This window comes from Aquila chrysaetos, chromosome 2 (assembly GCF_900496995.4).
Source record: "Aquila chrysaetos chrysaetos chromosome 2, bAquChr1.4, whole genome shotgun sequence".
Lineage (NCBI taxonomy): Eukaryota > Metazoa > Chordata > Aves > Accipitriformes > Accipitridae > Aquila > Aquila chrysaetos.
Window position 1 is genome coordinate 53,674,527 of NC_044005.1, and position 16,978 is coordinate 53,691,504.

Sequence of the window (16,978 nt, forward strand, 5' to 3'; positions counted from 1 at the left end):
GCCAACAGTGCTAGGCAAGCTTGATTCAATTCTGGTTTGCTTTTTCTCAAATTCAACATTTTGCATTTTCAATATTATCCTGGTTTTGGCACAGTAAAGACAGTAGGAAAAATCAGTTACAGAGGTATATAGCAGTAATTTAATATCAATATCACAGGTGAGGAATTCTGTTTGAAAGATATGGCATAGCAAGGGCAGGTAAATAGTGCAGCACTTCCTCCTCTAACAAGGCAGTTCTCAGTGCTTTGGTATACAGCATGATTAAAATGAGTCATTCTCCAAGACAAGGATCCCTAACCTGGGAACTTTTATCTCTGTAATTTGTATACAGCATTAGGTCTACCTTTTATTGTGTGTTGGAGCTACCAATTTAGCATGTGAGCTTTAAAAAATTTAGAAAATGTAGTAAAAAGAACATTATTTCCTTCCAAAGGTAATTTGGAAAACACTACCTACTAATCCTGGCAAACAGCTCAGGACACATACAGAAAAATGTTTAGTAAAAGCATGTTTTTTTGTGATTCATGACCAACGCGTTACTGTATAGCTGTTACAGATCGGCAAAACCTATTCTTGACTTTAAAAGCAGCTATATTGCTCAATTAAAAACAGAATAGTTATTACAGTCACTTAATGTTACCATTTTTGTCCATATATATTGTCTGCATGTATATATAAAATTGAACTTTATTGTATATAATTCTGCATATGCAGGTGATAAAGCCATGGCTCTGCTATAATATTTGAAGCACTTATTTTTTACTGTGAGAATACATCTGATATTTTTGTGTGTCAAAATTATTTTAATATTGATAACTCTACATTGCATTGTTTTCAGAAATTCATAAACAGAAACCGGAGAGACATGAAAAACGAACACCACCAAAGGGTAACTTTTTTTTTTAATGTGTTTACCTACATAAATGTATGTAATATACAGTGTATTTGTTAACTACATACGTTACCGCTGTTGTATCATAGAAGTATTCAAAGATAGTTGGCACAGACTGTAAGTGATCAAAAATTCTTGTATACCTTAGCATTAACAAATAGGGTCATTTTATGTTTGTGTGGCTATATTGTAAATGCACATTCATAATAAGATTCTCCTGCCCAAACTTATCCAGAAATCTTTTTTGTAGCAAAGGTGCAAGAAAGTAGAGTGCTGATGAGCTTCCTCTGGTGCAAAAGGCGTGAAGTGTGTTGGGCAAGGAAGAAAGGCAATTTATAGGCCAGTGGGTGCCATCCAAGTTAGGAAGTCGTAGTTAACAGTGAGCCAGGTGTGTATCAGAGATAAGAAAAGCCTCCATTTTAAGAACCTACCCTTTTTCAGACTGTTTAATCTCCTCTAACTGGCACTTTCCAAAAATCCACAGAGGAACTGGTTTGGACTGGTTTTCAGAGGTCATGTAAATAAAGAAGTTTCCTGGGATATGTGCAGATTTTTTGCCTAAGAAAGCCTCTGTAAAGGTTAGGCCACATAAAATTTGATGAGCATCTCTCTGATGCACCAGTGCTGTGCTTAGTAATGGCAGGAGGAAGTAAGAAGGAAGCTTATTAAAAAATAGTGTGTATATACATACACCCTCCCTCATGCAATTATATTCACTTCTGTATATATTCTTTATATGTTTTTATAGTATTTTACACCTCTAGTGCTAGCTTTCCAGTTCTGTGCTAATCAGGGTCATCTGGAGTTCCTAGAACTGCTTCCCAACTACTTAATAAATCATGTTGTATGAAAATGAATTTTTTAGGGTATCGGTGGGCTAGCCAGGCAATAATGAACTCAGATCCATTAGCAAGGGATCCCAGTTAAGGTCTTTTCAAGCACAGCATTCTAAAAACACAAATGAAGTTGCAGCCTTGACCAAAACAGCCTCTTGTGTACCACTTCATCTATACAGAAGTGCATTGCTTTACATAGAATAACCTTAACGTTGCAGAAATGATTACTAAGAAGTTATAGGATGCCAGGAAAAAAGGATTCAGGTGTCATTAGTTAAGTCCCTTTATTCATATGCCTGATAATGCAGTCTTTAATTATACAATCACTTCCTGAAGCACAGGACAAATAATTTTTTTCTATTTTTTGTTTTCATATTTAGTCCCAAAAATGCATCTTGTACATAGGAGGAACAATTACAAGAAAACATTCTGTCTGGCCTCAAGCTAGAGCATGATAAAGGCGTGAATCTTTAGGGAGTTTTACTGTTACCTTCTAAAGTACCTCCAGGAAGTGTGTGTAAATATAATCTTTTGCTGTTTTTTAACAGGAAAAATCTAGAGGTAAAATGAATGTTTTTAATAGAAGCAAACACCTCAAACAAATTTCAGTCCTCCACCCAAAAATATGGGGACACTGGCGTTTTAAAAATAATTTTATTTTTAAATAGTCAAACCCCCTGAATCCAAGTCCCAAGATTTGCAAGGGAGTTCCATTCCTAAGCCTCTTTTTGAAAAGATTCTACCACAATATGAAGAACAGATATAATTAATGGAAATCCCAGGTGGAAGTGGCTGAAATTATAAGAAAGATTCTTAGAGTATTAAGAGCCAGGCAAACTTGTGCCCTAAAATTTTGTTTTAATTAAATATTTTGATAAACTACTAGTAATAAAGTTCATTTCAATTATAGTACTTAGTCAATTTAATCCTGAAAAGAAGAAATACTCTGAGGAATGATTCAACAAAGCATTTGCTCGTGCTTAAGAGCACTGAAATTCAATTATTTCATGATTACATGTACACATAAGCACAAATTCACTACAAAATAGGGTCTTTCCAATTTGGTATTTGATGTATTAGTACTTTCACAAGGGCCGAGGGCACCCTGGACTGTATGAGCAGGAGCTTGGCCAGTCGGTGGAGGTAAGGAGATAATTAATCTCAGCTCTCATGAGACACATCTAGATACTGCATCCAGCTCTGGGCCTCCCAGTTCAAGAGAGGCATCCATAAACTGGGGCGAGTTCAGGGTGGGACCACTGCAACGGTCAGGGCTGGAGCGGTTGTCCTGAGGGGAAAGGTTGAGGGATGGGGCTGTCTCACCTGGGACCGCTGTCCTGTGAGTCTCTCGTTCTGTGACGGACCGAGACTTCGCAAGACTCGGAGCTGCTGCTGGAGGCTGTCTCAGACGTAGGTGTCGTAATTGTTATTACTGTCAATGAATAAGAGATAACTATGCAATACTTTGGCAACAGGGAAGAACAATGATAAAATATATCGAGATAAAACTATAAGTGTATGATTTCTGTCTAAGGGAAGGTCCAATGATAATCCAAATGGACTGATCATTTCTGGGTTTTATGGAAAACTGATATTAGCAGTGAACTGAATCATCCTGCATTTCTGGGAAATATCTCTTGTTACAACAGGCACTGAGAAGGAATGGGAAAAGGTTGATCTACTGTGTGGCTTTTCCCAAATACACTCCACTAATACATTGCTGTTGGAGTGAGGGATGGAAAAAGACAATGTGATGATGAAATGCTACCTCTGACAGCCATACATTTAATCGCCGTGATTTTAGGACCGATACTTGTGTGCCTCTGAAACAACACAGTCTCTCTGTTTTTTTGTAGAAAGTCTCTCTGAATTCAGCCTGATTTGACAAATAGATTCCAGGCCCTACAAAACCATTTCATTTACTATGCATAGCACATATCTATCCCTCCTACTCCTATTGACTTGTTAATAGGGCCGTACTGATAATGCAAATATTAAACATCACAGAATAAAGCTGTCTGTATTTGAGCATACGGATAAATTATGAGATAATAAAGACAGTTGTAACGTGGCCCCATAATTTAATTTGCTGTAGCTGGAAGTCAAGGTATTTGAGACATCTAAATAGATAAATACAGCTGGACCATACAAATGCACAGTACACTAGAAGCCCACATAAATTGACAAAATTAGCAAGTTAAATGGCGTATTTATGTTTGACACAGGGGCTATCTACCCTGATTTCTGGAGGTATAGCTACAGATACACCTGAGTTAACTTTAAATTAGGTAACATGGTGCAGATAGCAACGTAGCTGTAGTGGCTCAGGTACAGCTGCCAAGTATTTATTTAGCCATATGGGCTTACAGCAGCCTCAGGTAAAGCCAATGCTGTGGAAAGTTTGACTACCAACAGTAGCTGTCAAACCTAAGTCTCAGTTCAGACGGATGTAACGCTGCCTGACTGCTGCGGTTAAATCTAATTTTAAATTGTACAAACACGTAACTCACGAAACATTGTCTTGCTCTTATATAGGCATTTAGGTTCAGAGTTGAAGGGCTAAATCCAGCCCAGGGTTAGGCGCTGCAGGGAGCAGCGTGTGCATGTCTGGGGCCAGTCGGGCAAGATCTGGGCAAACTCAGAGGCAAGCCTCTTCCCCCTTCACGGGTAACTGAGGTGGTTTGTAATGAGGGCAGGTGCCTCCACAGTTCCTTAATTGCTGGGAGTTCCTTAGATTATTGTTTTGGACCTGGAAGCCTGTGCCCCTCTCCAGATCAAGCCCTTTCCCCTTTTTTTTTTTTTTTTTTTTTTGAGTGGTCCTTCAAGAAGAATTAAGTTATGGCTATCTCAGGTTACTTTACTTCTGAATAAAAGCATCTACACAGAGATTTAACGGTCTCTGACTAATGCACTCTAAGTTCATTGTATTAGTTCATTTATCTTAACTTTCCTGAGTGTTGCCCTGTAGACAAGCACTTAGTCAGTTAGCTGGAGCAAGCAATCTCTGCTTCATGCTTACTGCACTCATCACCTAGCTTTATACTAAGCAGCAGACTTAAGACTTACTCAGCTGGAAACTATTTTTACTTCCCTTAGGTATGGAATTAGTGACTCCTTATTACATCTCTTCTTTTGGTACTTGCTTTTTTGGGGTGGGGAGTGTCTCTGTCTCAAACACTTTAATGAAGAAAAACTAAATCACCTCCCCCTTCACTATGTCTTCCACTTGATGCAAATCAAATATACTATGAGATGATTGAAATTTGGAAAAACCTCTCACCTATATGCTATGCTTCTTTTTAATTTTATGTGAAGTAGATAGCAATAGTCTTATATGATTAAGTTTGGAATGCATTGTTAAATTACCTTAAAATTTTCCATTATAAGCTCCTATTTTATATTATTTATAAATTTACCACACTTCAGTCACTGAGGACGAAATTTTTCATGCTCATCTTTTTGCCTCAGGCTGAATTTTCATTCAAAGTGATATAAAAATGTTTCAGCAATTTCCAAAATCTAGGTTAGTGAAAATTAGGTTGGGGTGTTATATTTTTTCCAATGCTAATAGCAGTTCATTCTGAGCTTATGCTTTTTTTGGTATTTGCAAGGAAGTCCAAGGAAATTTCTTTAAGTTATGGGAAAATATTTTAGCTTGCACAATTGTCGTAAAACTAGTTTTAGTTATTCTTCTTATTTTTTCTGGATGACTCCAGCATCCTATTAAAAAAAGAAAAGAGGTGATCTTTTAATTACAAAGTGTGTCATAAAGCAAATAAAATTGTTGAATTAAAGTTAAATGAGCAGGTTTAGTTCCAGCATTTTTCAGCTGAAGAGTACTTGACTTAACAGCCTTAAAAACATTTTTATGTGCTTTCTTTTTGTTTTTTTATATGCAAAAGAAAATCTTATTAACTCTAATTTGTTTCACAGAAAGATGGCAGTACGGCCAGCCTGGCTTATTTCTAAAACCTAACGCTTGCAACTAAGTGCTGCGGGCTTGAAAAAGGGCAGATATTAAGCCCTTTACAAAGGAATATATAGCCAAGTGACTAAATCTGGAAAAGATCTGCAGACAGTGAAGTATTTTCTTGACAGAGCTTTTAGGACTATATAATGAAGCTGAACATGAAAACATTTCAGGGAGGGAAAGAACAGAGTTAAGATGCAAAAGAAAAATCATATTTAAGTTTGTCAGCTCAAAAGCTTCGGTGGACTTTGGTGGCCCTGCTGCACTGTGACTGAAGAGTCAAAAATGGCCAGTCGTCACAGCCCTGAAACATGAACCCTTTAATTTTTGGCAACACCTGCCCTTCCTGGATAAGTTTCTACCCAAAAGCCATAGCTCTGACAGTGCCCGTCAGAGGGAATGGTAAACATCACCACCTGAGATTAGCAGGCTCTGAGGCTGGGGGGGTATCAACGCACGGGGCAGGGCTCTTGAACTAACCAGAGATCGCCTTCAGCCTATCGCTGGGAAGAGAAAAATAGCTTAGGCTCATGCCAGCCTGGTCTCTGCTTATCCACATTCCAGGCTCCCTGCCCAGATACTTCAAGTTACTTTTATTTCTCAAGAAGGAGCCAATTGATCCCTTCTCCATGTTTTTAGCTTGGGTCCACATGAATATTAATTTTTCCTTGCCTTTTAGCCCTTTATACCATTTTGATGATGTGAAGGAACCTTAAATTAGATTTTTCTGTCCACTTTAAGGTCTGCCGACACTCAATTCAGTCAGTGTCATTCAAGGCTAGTTTTGGGTTTTTTCCAAAGCATGAAATAGGGAAATGCTATGGAGAAACTAGAATAAATTAAAAAAACAAACAAACAAAAAAAAAAACCAAACCAAAACAGTCTCCCTTACACAAGTAAGATGTTCTGTGGCTAAAAATAAGCTCTCTGACTGTTCTGCACAGTTCAACTATATATTTTGGTGTAAGGACTACAAGGGCTTTTGTCTGATATGCAGAAGCTTATGTTTCACTGCCATTGACCATCACAGAGCTATTGTTTGCAAAACGGTGCTATTGCCCCATCCAACACTGACAACCCGCTGGCTCGAAGTGTTTTGCACAGAGCTAGCACCTGCTAATACAAATGTAAGATGTAAAAGCATGCTACAGTTTCAGCAAAATTATTCAGTCTAAGTTCTACACAGCACAGGGAGAGAGGAGACTGCTTTTCCTTGGTGTGCTACTAGATGTCCTAAAGCAATTGAATGAGTTACAGTCTGTAATTCATTCAGTAATACATTGCTAGTGCTGCTGCGTTCTTCGCAGCCTGTTTTTTTAGTGTAAATTGGCTGTCCGCATCCCTTAAAGGCTTTGAAAAATCTCCCTTCAATCTCCTTCCACTGTGCTGCTAATTGTTATCAACAATAATTTACCTGTTATGACTGGAAATGTATTTGGATAATGCAAACACGTGCAAGACATAATGAAATTGCTGAATGTTTGGAATGATTTTTCATAAAGACATGGACCTATTTTTTAATGAGGAAATGTTTAACCAACAAAAGAATGCTTGCACCTCTGTGAAATGACATTTGCTGCAAAGCTGGTGAAATGAATGTACGCAAAAACATTACTGTGCTTGTATTTAAAGCTCACAGTTGTCTTCTAATCAGAGTTGTATTTTCTGTCGTTTATTCATTGACAGAAACTTAAGTATTGCAAAGAAAGTATTTTTTTTTTCCCTGAAATTGCAAAACACTAGTCTTTTAGTAGCAGAGGTTGACGAGGACCATTTTTGTCTGTCTAAATCATTAGGATGTGGAATACAATCCTGTCCAAAAACATGGTCTGAAAGTTGGGTGGGCAATAGAGTCCATAAGGATTCGTGTTTGCCTGCTTCTAGCTGGATGTGTCGTCAGTTGTGTTTTGAACAGCTGCTCTTCCTGAAGTTACGCTCTGATTAAAAGAGATGTTTTCTTGTTAATCCATCTCATGGCTGAAGTAACAGCTAAAAATAAAAAAAAAAAAAAAAAGAGCATGGAAAGCAATATGGTAGTAATTTTTTGTTAAGAATAGAAAGCAATGCTGTCAAGGACTGAAAATAATTTCCTCTGTCAGAAATCTTAGAGTCAGGGTGCTTGTGTAATGGGACCAAAAGAGATCCCACAGATTAGATTAAGCTTGCTGAATAATCACTTATTTTGCAAAAATATGCTTTATCATCTGCAGACTTATTCAAGGAAAAATATCTCTCTTGGATGTGGAATTAAATATTGACATTAAGAAGGTCTATATATCATCTAGTACCTGTGACTCAGAGCTAAAATCTATTATTTAAATTTACAAATATTTTTCCTTGATCACTTTGGTGAAATAGTATATGTACATAATACCTCCAGATTACAGATTTATTGTGGATTTTTTTCTATTATTTCTAGTAATTCACAGAGACAAACCTGAAAAACAAGAAAAAATTGAGAGGAAGGAACCCCTAAAGGGTATGTATTTAACATTTGGTGTTTGTCTTTTTACCAGTGGTTCAAAACAGTCTAATCTATTGACTTTCAGACCCAATTATGTTTAAGGATGGAGGAGGTGTTGTGAAAGCCAGCTGGAAGGAGAATGAGGATTTTAAAAGCACTTTGAATTCATCACTCTGCAGAAAGGCTAAAATTATATTCAGAGATTAATGAGTAAGTTTTTACTGTATTATTAACTTATGTAAAAGATGCCCAGAGCATAAATAGGTGCCTTTTTTATTCTTCTTGCATAAATCCAAGCATAATATTTGTCTTTGGGAATACTTCTGAACAAAATGTAATGAGTAAATTATAACATACAGGGCATGGTCCCTGGAGGCATTCTGCTTCAGAGACCCGCCTTAGAAAAAAATTTCCCTAGACTCATTTCAGAGACGTTGGGGAGAGGGTGATGGAGAGGGTGTTAGAGAGGATTTACTAATTTGCTGGTGGTGTATGCCAACAACAAATTACAGATCCGTCTGTTGTAAGAGTCAGAATCAGTCTACTGCTTCCTCTCCACCCACAACTCATGAGTGAGTTCTGGGCTCCAAGAGCCACCATCTAGTTTGCCTCTTGTGAGGGATTTTTTGGCAAAATGGAATTTTGTTGGAACGTACCTCCTTGTCAAAACTCTTTAAGCCTTCAGAGAACATGTCCTTTACAGAAAAATAAGATTAATGAAGTCTCAAGCTGGAGGAAGAAACCCCTTCTGGAAGAGCAAATAGGCCAATGGTCATAATAAATCACCCAAAAAAGGGAAGACCCAATATCCAGCCACGGCTGATTTATTTCAGACCAAGAACACAAGCCTCACAACCCAAGTGAACATGCACCTTCCTGAAATCTGCGCTTGACTAGGCCTTTCTAATGGTCTCAGATTGGAGCTTTTCCTTTTTATATAAATAATTCAAAACACATTGAGTTAGCAAGACTGACTCTAGAGGTTAATGGCAGGCACATAAGTTCAGGTTTCTGTTAGAATGAATATTTATTACTAGAAAATGGTGGTAACAAGAGAAATTTCTTCAGAGATTCGGAAAAATGACAGAGCAAAGACTATAATGTCCCATATTAAAACATGAATGTGTCATTAAGACTTGTCCTGTTATTTTGTGGAAAACTTGGGAAACTCTTCAATTTGATTTTATAGAAGAACAATATTTAATGTTTTTAAAAGTTTCTTAGAACAGGAAAAAATGATCCCAACCTATCTTAGACAGCCAGTGAATAAGAATAAAAATTATTATACTGCCTTAACTTCTCATAACTCCTACTAATATTCTGTCTACCTAATGGTATTTTATCTTAAAGTGAATGTATTACTTAGTTTTGTTTAGTGAACTATTGCTACAATTGCTACTAAAGCAACACTGCATATAGAGTTTCTCTGTATTCGCAGTACTAAGAAACATTGCTTTCAGACTGTACATTATATTTTAAAACTATTACTATGGATATGTGTCTTTCTAAGGCCCATTTCATTGTAGTGTGACTGGGAGACTCCAAAGTTTCACTGCATCCCTGAATTCTAACTGCTTATTTTCTACTTTAAATACATTCCGTTTTCAAGATTTAGATAACGGAGAGAGTAAATAACATCCTATTCTAATTTCTAATCAACTTCTGTGATATAGTTTAGGAAAGTTATCTAACGACAGAGAGAATAATTAGAAGTGTCTCAGTCACTTAGAAGGCACTCAGTCAGCTATGTCAGGAACTTATTCTCATGTATTTCATCACTATATTGCTAAAAAAATGTGAGCGCCTGAATATTCCCTACCCTTCTTTTGCTTCCAGTTAGATATGGAATTCACAGTACTGTAAAAGAATTTCCTTATTTTCTCATGTTTGACAAAGGGAGTTTTACTAAACTGGGATAAAATCTCCACGGAAGTTAGAGTTAAAGCTAGCTTGCAGTTTCATGGCTGATTTTTCTGTAGTGCTCTAAAATCCACATGCTTATTTCCCATTGTCTGGAAAATTATTGCGTAAAATCCTAAGAAAAGTGAGTGGGAAATGTTATGGGAATGAGTGGATAGCATAATACGGTTTCCACTGTCATAATGTTAGTTTTTACATTGCACATACTGGGCATCTAATTATGGCTCTGAGATCATCATTGCCAGGGACGGATCTCAGCTAGTGTCCATTACTAGCTATCCGGATCCATTACGGGTTATCCATTTCAAGCCAGCTGGCAAGTGACAGATGTGTCATTTGTGCATGTGATGCTATTATGCTCCAGGATTGATTCCAGGTTTTTTACAAGCCTCTGCCTGACCAAGCGCGGGGTGGTCCAGGTGATGTCCTCTTTTTAGTGCAGGCAGCAGCACTTACTGCGAGCTCTGCCTCAGTCCCTGACAGTTTTCTGAAAAATCTCTCTTCAGGAATGGACAGACAATTGCAAGCGATGATGTTTCTGTAGTAAACAGCTGAGTCATGTTACCATGGCTCGGATGGTAAGCAGTGATTTGTTAGCCAGAGTTGTCTGCTCGCACCCACGTAGTGTGATGGATGGTGTGCAGATGTGCACGGGATAGCTCCGGAGTAACACAGTTTGCCATTTTGTCTCCCAAAGCTTATCTTGGCAGAATTATTTTTGATTCTTGAGTTTTTCCACAGGTTTTTTTTCATATATATGAACACATTTCTTCTTTCCTAGTGACACATAAAGACAAACTGGAAAGACAAGAAAAACCTGAAAAAAAGGAAAGGCATGCAGGTAATGATTTAATGTCAGCACTTATTTTACCTTTTGAGGTACCCCAGGACTAATTGTCTACTCAATTTCCATTTATGTATCCCATTGATTGGAGAAAAATGTTGTAGAACTTTATGAATAGAAATCATGAGATCATATAAAGATTTGCAGACATACAGACTGAGTAGCATTTTGTATTCCTTCTGCATGTTTGTTGTTTCTTTTCTGAGGAAGGGAGATAATATATTTTATACTCTGGATTAGCATAATCTCCTAGTAATCTCTGAGTATTTCCAACACTCACCGTAAGTATGGTTCCTAAGACAATATGGTCATCCAGGAAAAACACCTGGCAACCTGTAAACAACAGTAATGAGGCAGGCCATGGGAAAAATAACACTTTAAATACAATACAGAATAGGGCAGGACTACTTCTTTAAGTAGTTACTTGCAATAGATAGGTATCTAGCACTGCTTTATCTTCCACAATTCTTACTTTCTTTTGAAAGACCAGCACATGGCTGGAGAGTACATAGCAATGCTCATGCACACATTTTTGTGTTCTTAGTATAAACTCATATGCCAGAGTCAAATAGGCAGCTGAGTGTTTTCACACGACTCGTCCCTGTAGGGGACCTCAGGGGGTATGGACACATATAAATAACCAGTTCTGCACACCCCTGGACAATTTACGGTGTAAACATTAATCGCAAAAAAATAGCAAATCAGAGCCCACATAGGAGAATATTCCAGACTACCCACCACTCAGTGACTATTGCACAACTCAGGTGTATTCTGAAACCTGAGCCAGAAGTCTAGTCACTACAGTGTACTTTATTTCAATTTGTAAAGTGGAAATTAAAAGCAAACAAAAAGCCCCAAAGAGCATTAGTTATAATGCCATAGCAATTAGATTTGTAATTAATTATAGTGTTTAATCATTCGTAGCTGGAAAAACTGTTAGTTATGTGGAGTTCAGAAAATCCTTCAGAAATGAACCAAAGTAATAAACAAGAAAGCTCCAAAATAACAATAAACAAAAATAAACCAATAAGCAACAGTATAAACAAAACAAACAAAATGAACCAGTAAATAACACAAATGAGCATGACTCTTCTTGGCTAACTTCTTTCGTAGGATTACAGTTGTGCCAGAAAGGCCATTCCTCCCGCAGCTGATGGCAGAGACCTCAGGGATGGTAGATGAGTTTTTGAAAGTTTGGATCACGTGTTTTTGGCATAAACAGCTGAATCAATCTGCTTCTCTGCATGGATAGCCATGGTGCCTAGTTGTGTTTCTTGATCTTTTTTCTCCTTTTCCTCACTTAAAATGCAACTTTTCTCTCTTTTTTTTTTTTGGTAACCATTAATGTTGTTATATATTTCTAGCTATTCACAAAGAGAAACCTGAAAAGCCAGAAAAGCATGAAAAGAAAGCACCTTCTAAAGGTAATGCGGATTACTATTAGATGTTGTACAATTTTAGATTTTCAGTGCTTACACAGTTTGGGAGAGTGTGGAGATGAGTATTTAAAGTGTAAAGCTCTTCTAGTCCATGCTGTACATTTTTTGGGTGCTCTCAGTTTTGCTTGAGCGGCTCTTGATCAGCCCCTGAGTGAAGTCTTGCTCAGCATATATTTCTTGCTTCGTTCTCTTGTTTGGATGCACAGAGGTAATTATGAACCATTCTTGTGCAGCTAAAGAAATAAGCCTACGACTATTATATTTGCATTCCTTGATGTCTTTTCCTCCACAATGGGATTCAGTAATTTGCGTGCAAAGAAGGCTTTCTCTTGCGTATCAGTTTTCAATCTGGTGCAGACCTAATGCAAGAGTGTTTACTGTCTCTCAGTCTCGGTCTTCCATCACATCCAAAAATAGATTTTAATTTTCTTGCCTTTCTTTTTTTGCAATAACATTTTCATTTCAGTACGTGATTTGTACTGTCCTCCATGGCAGAAGTGGCTTTGGTTAAGATTTACATATCTACTAATTATCATATATATCCTGAAGCAATATCGTGTATGAGAGGTGATTTTCAGTATTCTTTTGACTGATAATTCCATCTTTAGCCATGATTTGGACAGGGGGATTTAAAAATCCAATCAGCTTGCCCTGTTATGCCGTTTTTTAAAGACTAACATTTATTATTGCTGGGCATTTGAATGTTTTTGCTCTGAGGTTTTTCTTTTTTTTTTTTTTTAACATTCATTGCTTTTCAGAAGCCAGATATTTCTATAATGAAGTTAGGCTTCAGTCTTCTTACTTTTACTCAGTTAAGTCTTGAAAAAAATACTATGCAGTGTATCTTAATTTCAGTCTGTTATGGCATTCAGATTAATCTCATGATGATGGGATGCATGAATTAATTAGGTTTAATTTGAAACTGTTCAGACAATATAGATTCATATGTACAAATCAGTCTTTATTGAACTCGACCTTATTCTAAGGAGAAACGTAAAACAGAAAGTAGGAGTGAAGAAAGAGAAAAAGTGGAATGAAGACTTAAAGCCTTAAAAGACTTTGGAAGGTAGCCATTGTCCAGTCTCTCTTTTAAAGGGATATTTGGTCATTTTTTCTACTTTCAGTACATAACTTGGAAGTGTAGGATTTTTTTAATAAAGTGAAATCACACTGAAGTAATCCAGAGAAAATAAATGCCCATAGTGTCTGTGTAGATTTGAAAAGCAAATAACTTCCAAGAATCACTGAGATATTCCTAATGAGCAGCCAGCCTGTTTACCCATTTATCTTCCGCTAGCTAACCAAATAATCACTTAGAGCTTTAATGTGTTTAATAGCAGCCATGACTCCAGTCACTGGCTGGAAAATTTTATGAAGAATTTGGCCACTTTGTAGCTAGGGAGATTTCTTGCTGTGGTGTGACATATAGCCATGCTACCCGCTCTTGAATAATTTCCACGCCGTGCCAGTCCTTACGGGTGCACTGGGGCACTCCGTGCCCTCCCTCAGCGCTTCCAACAGCACATTTCTGGCGGCATTCTGCTGCTGAGCTCTCCATGGCCAGGATCGACTCCCTTTCGTCTGGGGGCTGCTCTACACTGGGTGAGGGGCCATTTCACCCACTTTTGCGGTCCCTAGGAAATGAGGGTGCTCAGGGCCAGGCCAACTTCAGGGAACGGGCGTAAGGAAAATGGGGTGGCTACTTCCCCCCCAGTCGGCGAGTTTTCTCTACGCTCAATAAAAAGCCTTAGGGGAGTTCTTCAGCCCCTGTTAAAGGCTCCAGAAAGCTTCAGTGATATGAACGCTGTTTAAACACGTCATCTAAGAAACAGCTATCTTAAGAAAAACAAGTCTAAAGTTCAATCATGGCTCATACAGGCAGCAATTCCAGGCTGGAATTCGGTTAGAGAGGATGTTGCTATTATGTAGTTATCACCTGAAAGAAGTGTAATTAACTCTCAAGGCTGTTTTGTCCTGGCAATGTGTCTGGATGGCGACCAAGAGAGGAAAGATAGAAGTCGCCACATAAAATGTTGACAGCCTTTCTGGGATGTAGCAGTGGGTGTTTACACGGCGTATCCTGCGCAGGCATGAACTTGCTTGAGCTGGCCTCTGGAGTGAGCGCCAGGCTTGTGCCTGTGTTTGTATGACAGTAAGCCAAGCTAAGAAAAACACCTTTCTGTAAGAAAAATGTAGCCACGTGGCTTCCAGTTGGCTGGAGCACAGGAAGATCAAGCCTGAGTCCGCTCAGAGCTTGAGCTGAGCAAGTTGGCGTCATCTGGAATACGCGGTATCAGTATTCCTTACAAAGCTTCAGATCTGTGTGGCTGCCTTGTCTTCTGGTTAGGCGAGTCTCAACAGGTATTTTGAAGATTTTTACCCCAGCATGTAAACCTGAGAAAAAGAAGCAAGAATTTTGCAAACTAAATAAACAGGAATCCTGAAGAAATGTGAAACTTCCAGGGATGTTGTTGTATTGTAGCAATATTTTCACATTCTTTGTGAGTTTTTTTTCCCTAATATACAATTGTACTCATTTCTAGTAATTCAAAAAGACAAACCTGAAAGACATGAAAAAGCTGAAAAGAAACCTCCTCCCAAAGGTATTTATTTATTTATACTACATTTTTAACCAGAATTTACATTAAAATTCATAAACTCTATTTTACTGGAGCTGAGAATATAATGTGTATGAAAAATCAGCTACATGATACTATAATGAAATTAAAATATAATTTGAATTAAAATGTCTCTAGAACATTCAGGGGTTAGTTCTGTGCATGATCCCTTTTAAAACCTGTTGAAATTTCAAAGGTGAGTATTGAAGGTATGAACCACTGTTTCCCTGAAAAAGAAGTAGGCCTATATGTAAGTGATCTGACATACACATTTTCACTATAACTAGTTAAGGAAATTCTTTCTTCGCTAGGCAGCAATATTTGGTCATGCCATGGCTTTGTTTGGAAGTAGGAGTGCCCTTATATAAATATCTGTACTCTGGTTTAGAATAGGTAGAAATATTCAGTTTACATATTGATAAAATCAGCCTAGTCAGCCCAGTGGCTTAATAGAAATAGAAGTCTAGAGCCTTACAGAAGACATAGATTTTGTAGCATACAAGTTTTGCCTTAAGGATGGAGACAGCTAAAGCTATGAAGAAAGCAGGATTGTGAACAACACACTAAACAGAGTAGTTTAATCCAAGTCAGTGGCATTTTAAACTACTGTTGGATTTTCCACCAAAGTGAACTAGAAGCACACATATTGTCAGCATCCATGTCACAGATGCAAAAAAGCTGCTGATACATACAAGCAGAAGGAATACCCCTGGTCTTATCAACCTCTGTGTAGCTTCAGCCACTGGTATTAACAGTTTGGTAATTCTTCTTGGAAACCTTCTCACTCTGCTGCAGGGTGTGTCATGAATTAGCCTGTCTCAGACGAGTCTTTCAGCCTGAGGAACTGGTGCAGAGGGAGACTCAAGAACTTGAGACTTCTTGGGCAGAGACCTCGAATCAGTGCATAAGAGTGACTCTTACAAATAGCCACACTTTAAATCGACTACTTTTACAGCTTCCAACAGAGTTTAGCTCTGATCTTTACAGTCTAAAGTTACTCAAATTTAGCCTGGAAGTACCTTCCATATTTGTTTGCTTAATGACCATTTGTCTGCCTAGTTTATACCATAAAAGTTACCACATTGTCATCAGAAACATTTAATATTATTTGCCATAGCCTACTATATTTAGTATCAGTCACATACTTGGTACACGACTGAAGACAAAACATGCTTGCATCTCATATTTCTGTCAAAGTCTGTCTGGTTTTGGGGGATTATAGTTTTCATCAGATCTGAACAAGGTGTTAATAATGAAGAAATACTCATTAGTAATAGCACAAGATAAAATAAATGGCATTGAGTATTATTTTGGGGGGAAAGAATGACACTGAAAGCTTTTTCTTTGTTACCTGCAGAGGAGAAGAAAGTAAAGAGCACTAAAGTGGAAGCAAAAGTTAAAAAGGAAGTGAAGGATGGAAAAGGAGAAGCAAAGACGGCTGAGAAGGTCAAGCAAGCAGAGACTAAAACAACAGAAGTTGGGCTAATAAAAGCCAAACCAAAAGTTAAGGAGGAGAAAGCTCTTCAGACTGTAACTAAATCGGAAAAGAAAGGTAAACAAAACCAGGAGGAAACAGATGAAGATCTTAAAAAGGTGGTAGGGAAGAAGCAGAGAGAATGGAGTTAAAGCTGGCAAGGACCAAAGTCCACCCATGAAAAATGAAAGTGCAGTACAAATAAATTCCAGATGAATCTCACACTGCTAGGAGGAGACTCTCGAGAATGAAATAAGTTTAATCTATATAACCAGACTGTTTGTCATGGCTAAAGATTCATTTTAGTTTAAATCCTTCTTTACCAAGGACCAATTTCTCTCCAGATAGGCCTGAGTCTTCATGGATTTGCTCAGTAGCATCTTACGTAGCGTATTGCTAGCAGAGCTATTTTGGAAAATACAGACTGTCCATTGACCTGTTGGGAAATCTGTTTTGTTTCTACATCTGCGTATGTCCTCCACAACAATAAGGAAAGTAGCAGCAGAGGAAAGGGAATCATT

At 37.8% G+C, this 16,978-nt stretch overlaps 1 protein-coding gene across 1 annotated transcript in view; it reads left to right on the top strand.

The window, feature by feature from the left end:
- The window catches only part of TRDN (triadin), a 233,511-nt gene that overhangs the window by 61,057 nt on the left and 155,476 nt on the right, over nucleotides 1-16,978 (top strand). The window contains exons 7-12 of the mRNA XM_041119404.1: nucleotides 839-889; nucleotides 8,118-8,177; nucleotides 10,864-10,923; nucleotides 12,291-12,350; nucleotides 14,909-14,968; nucleotides 16,341-16,535. Coding sequence (XP_040975338.1) covers nucleotides 839-889; nucleotides 8,118-8,177; nucleotides 10,864-10,923; nucleotides 12,291-12,350; nucleotides 14,909-14,968; nucleotides 16,341-16,535 — 486 coding nt within the window. The remainder of the gene's footprint in view (nucleotides 1-838; nucleotides 890-8,117; nucleotides 8,178-10,863; nucleotides 10,924-12,290; nucleotides 12,351-14,908; nucleotides 14,969-16,340; nucleotides 16,536-16,978) is intronic.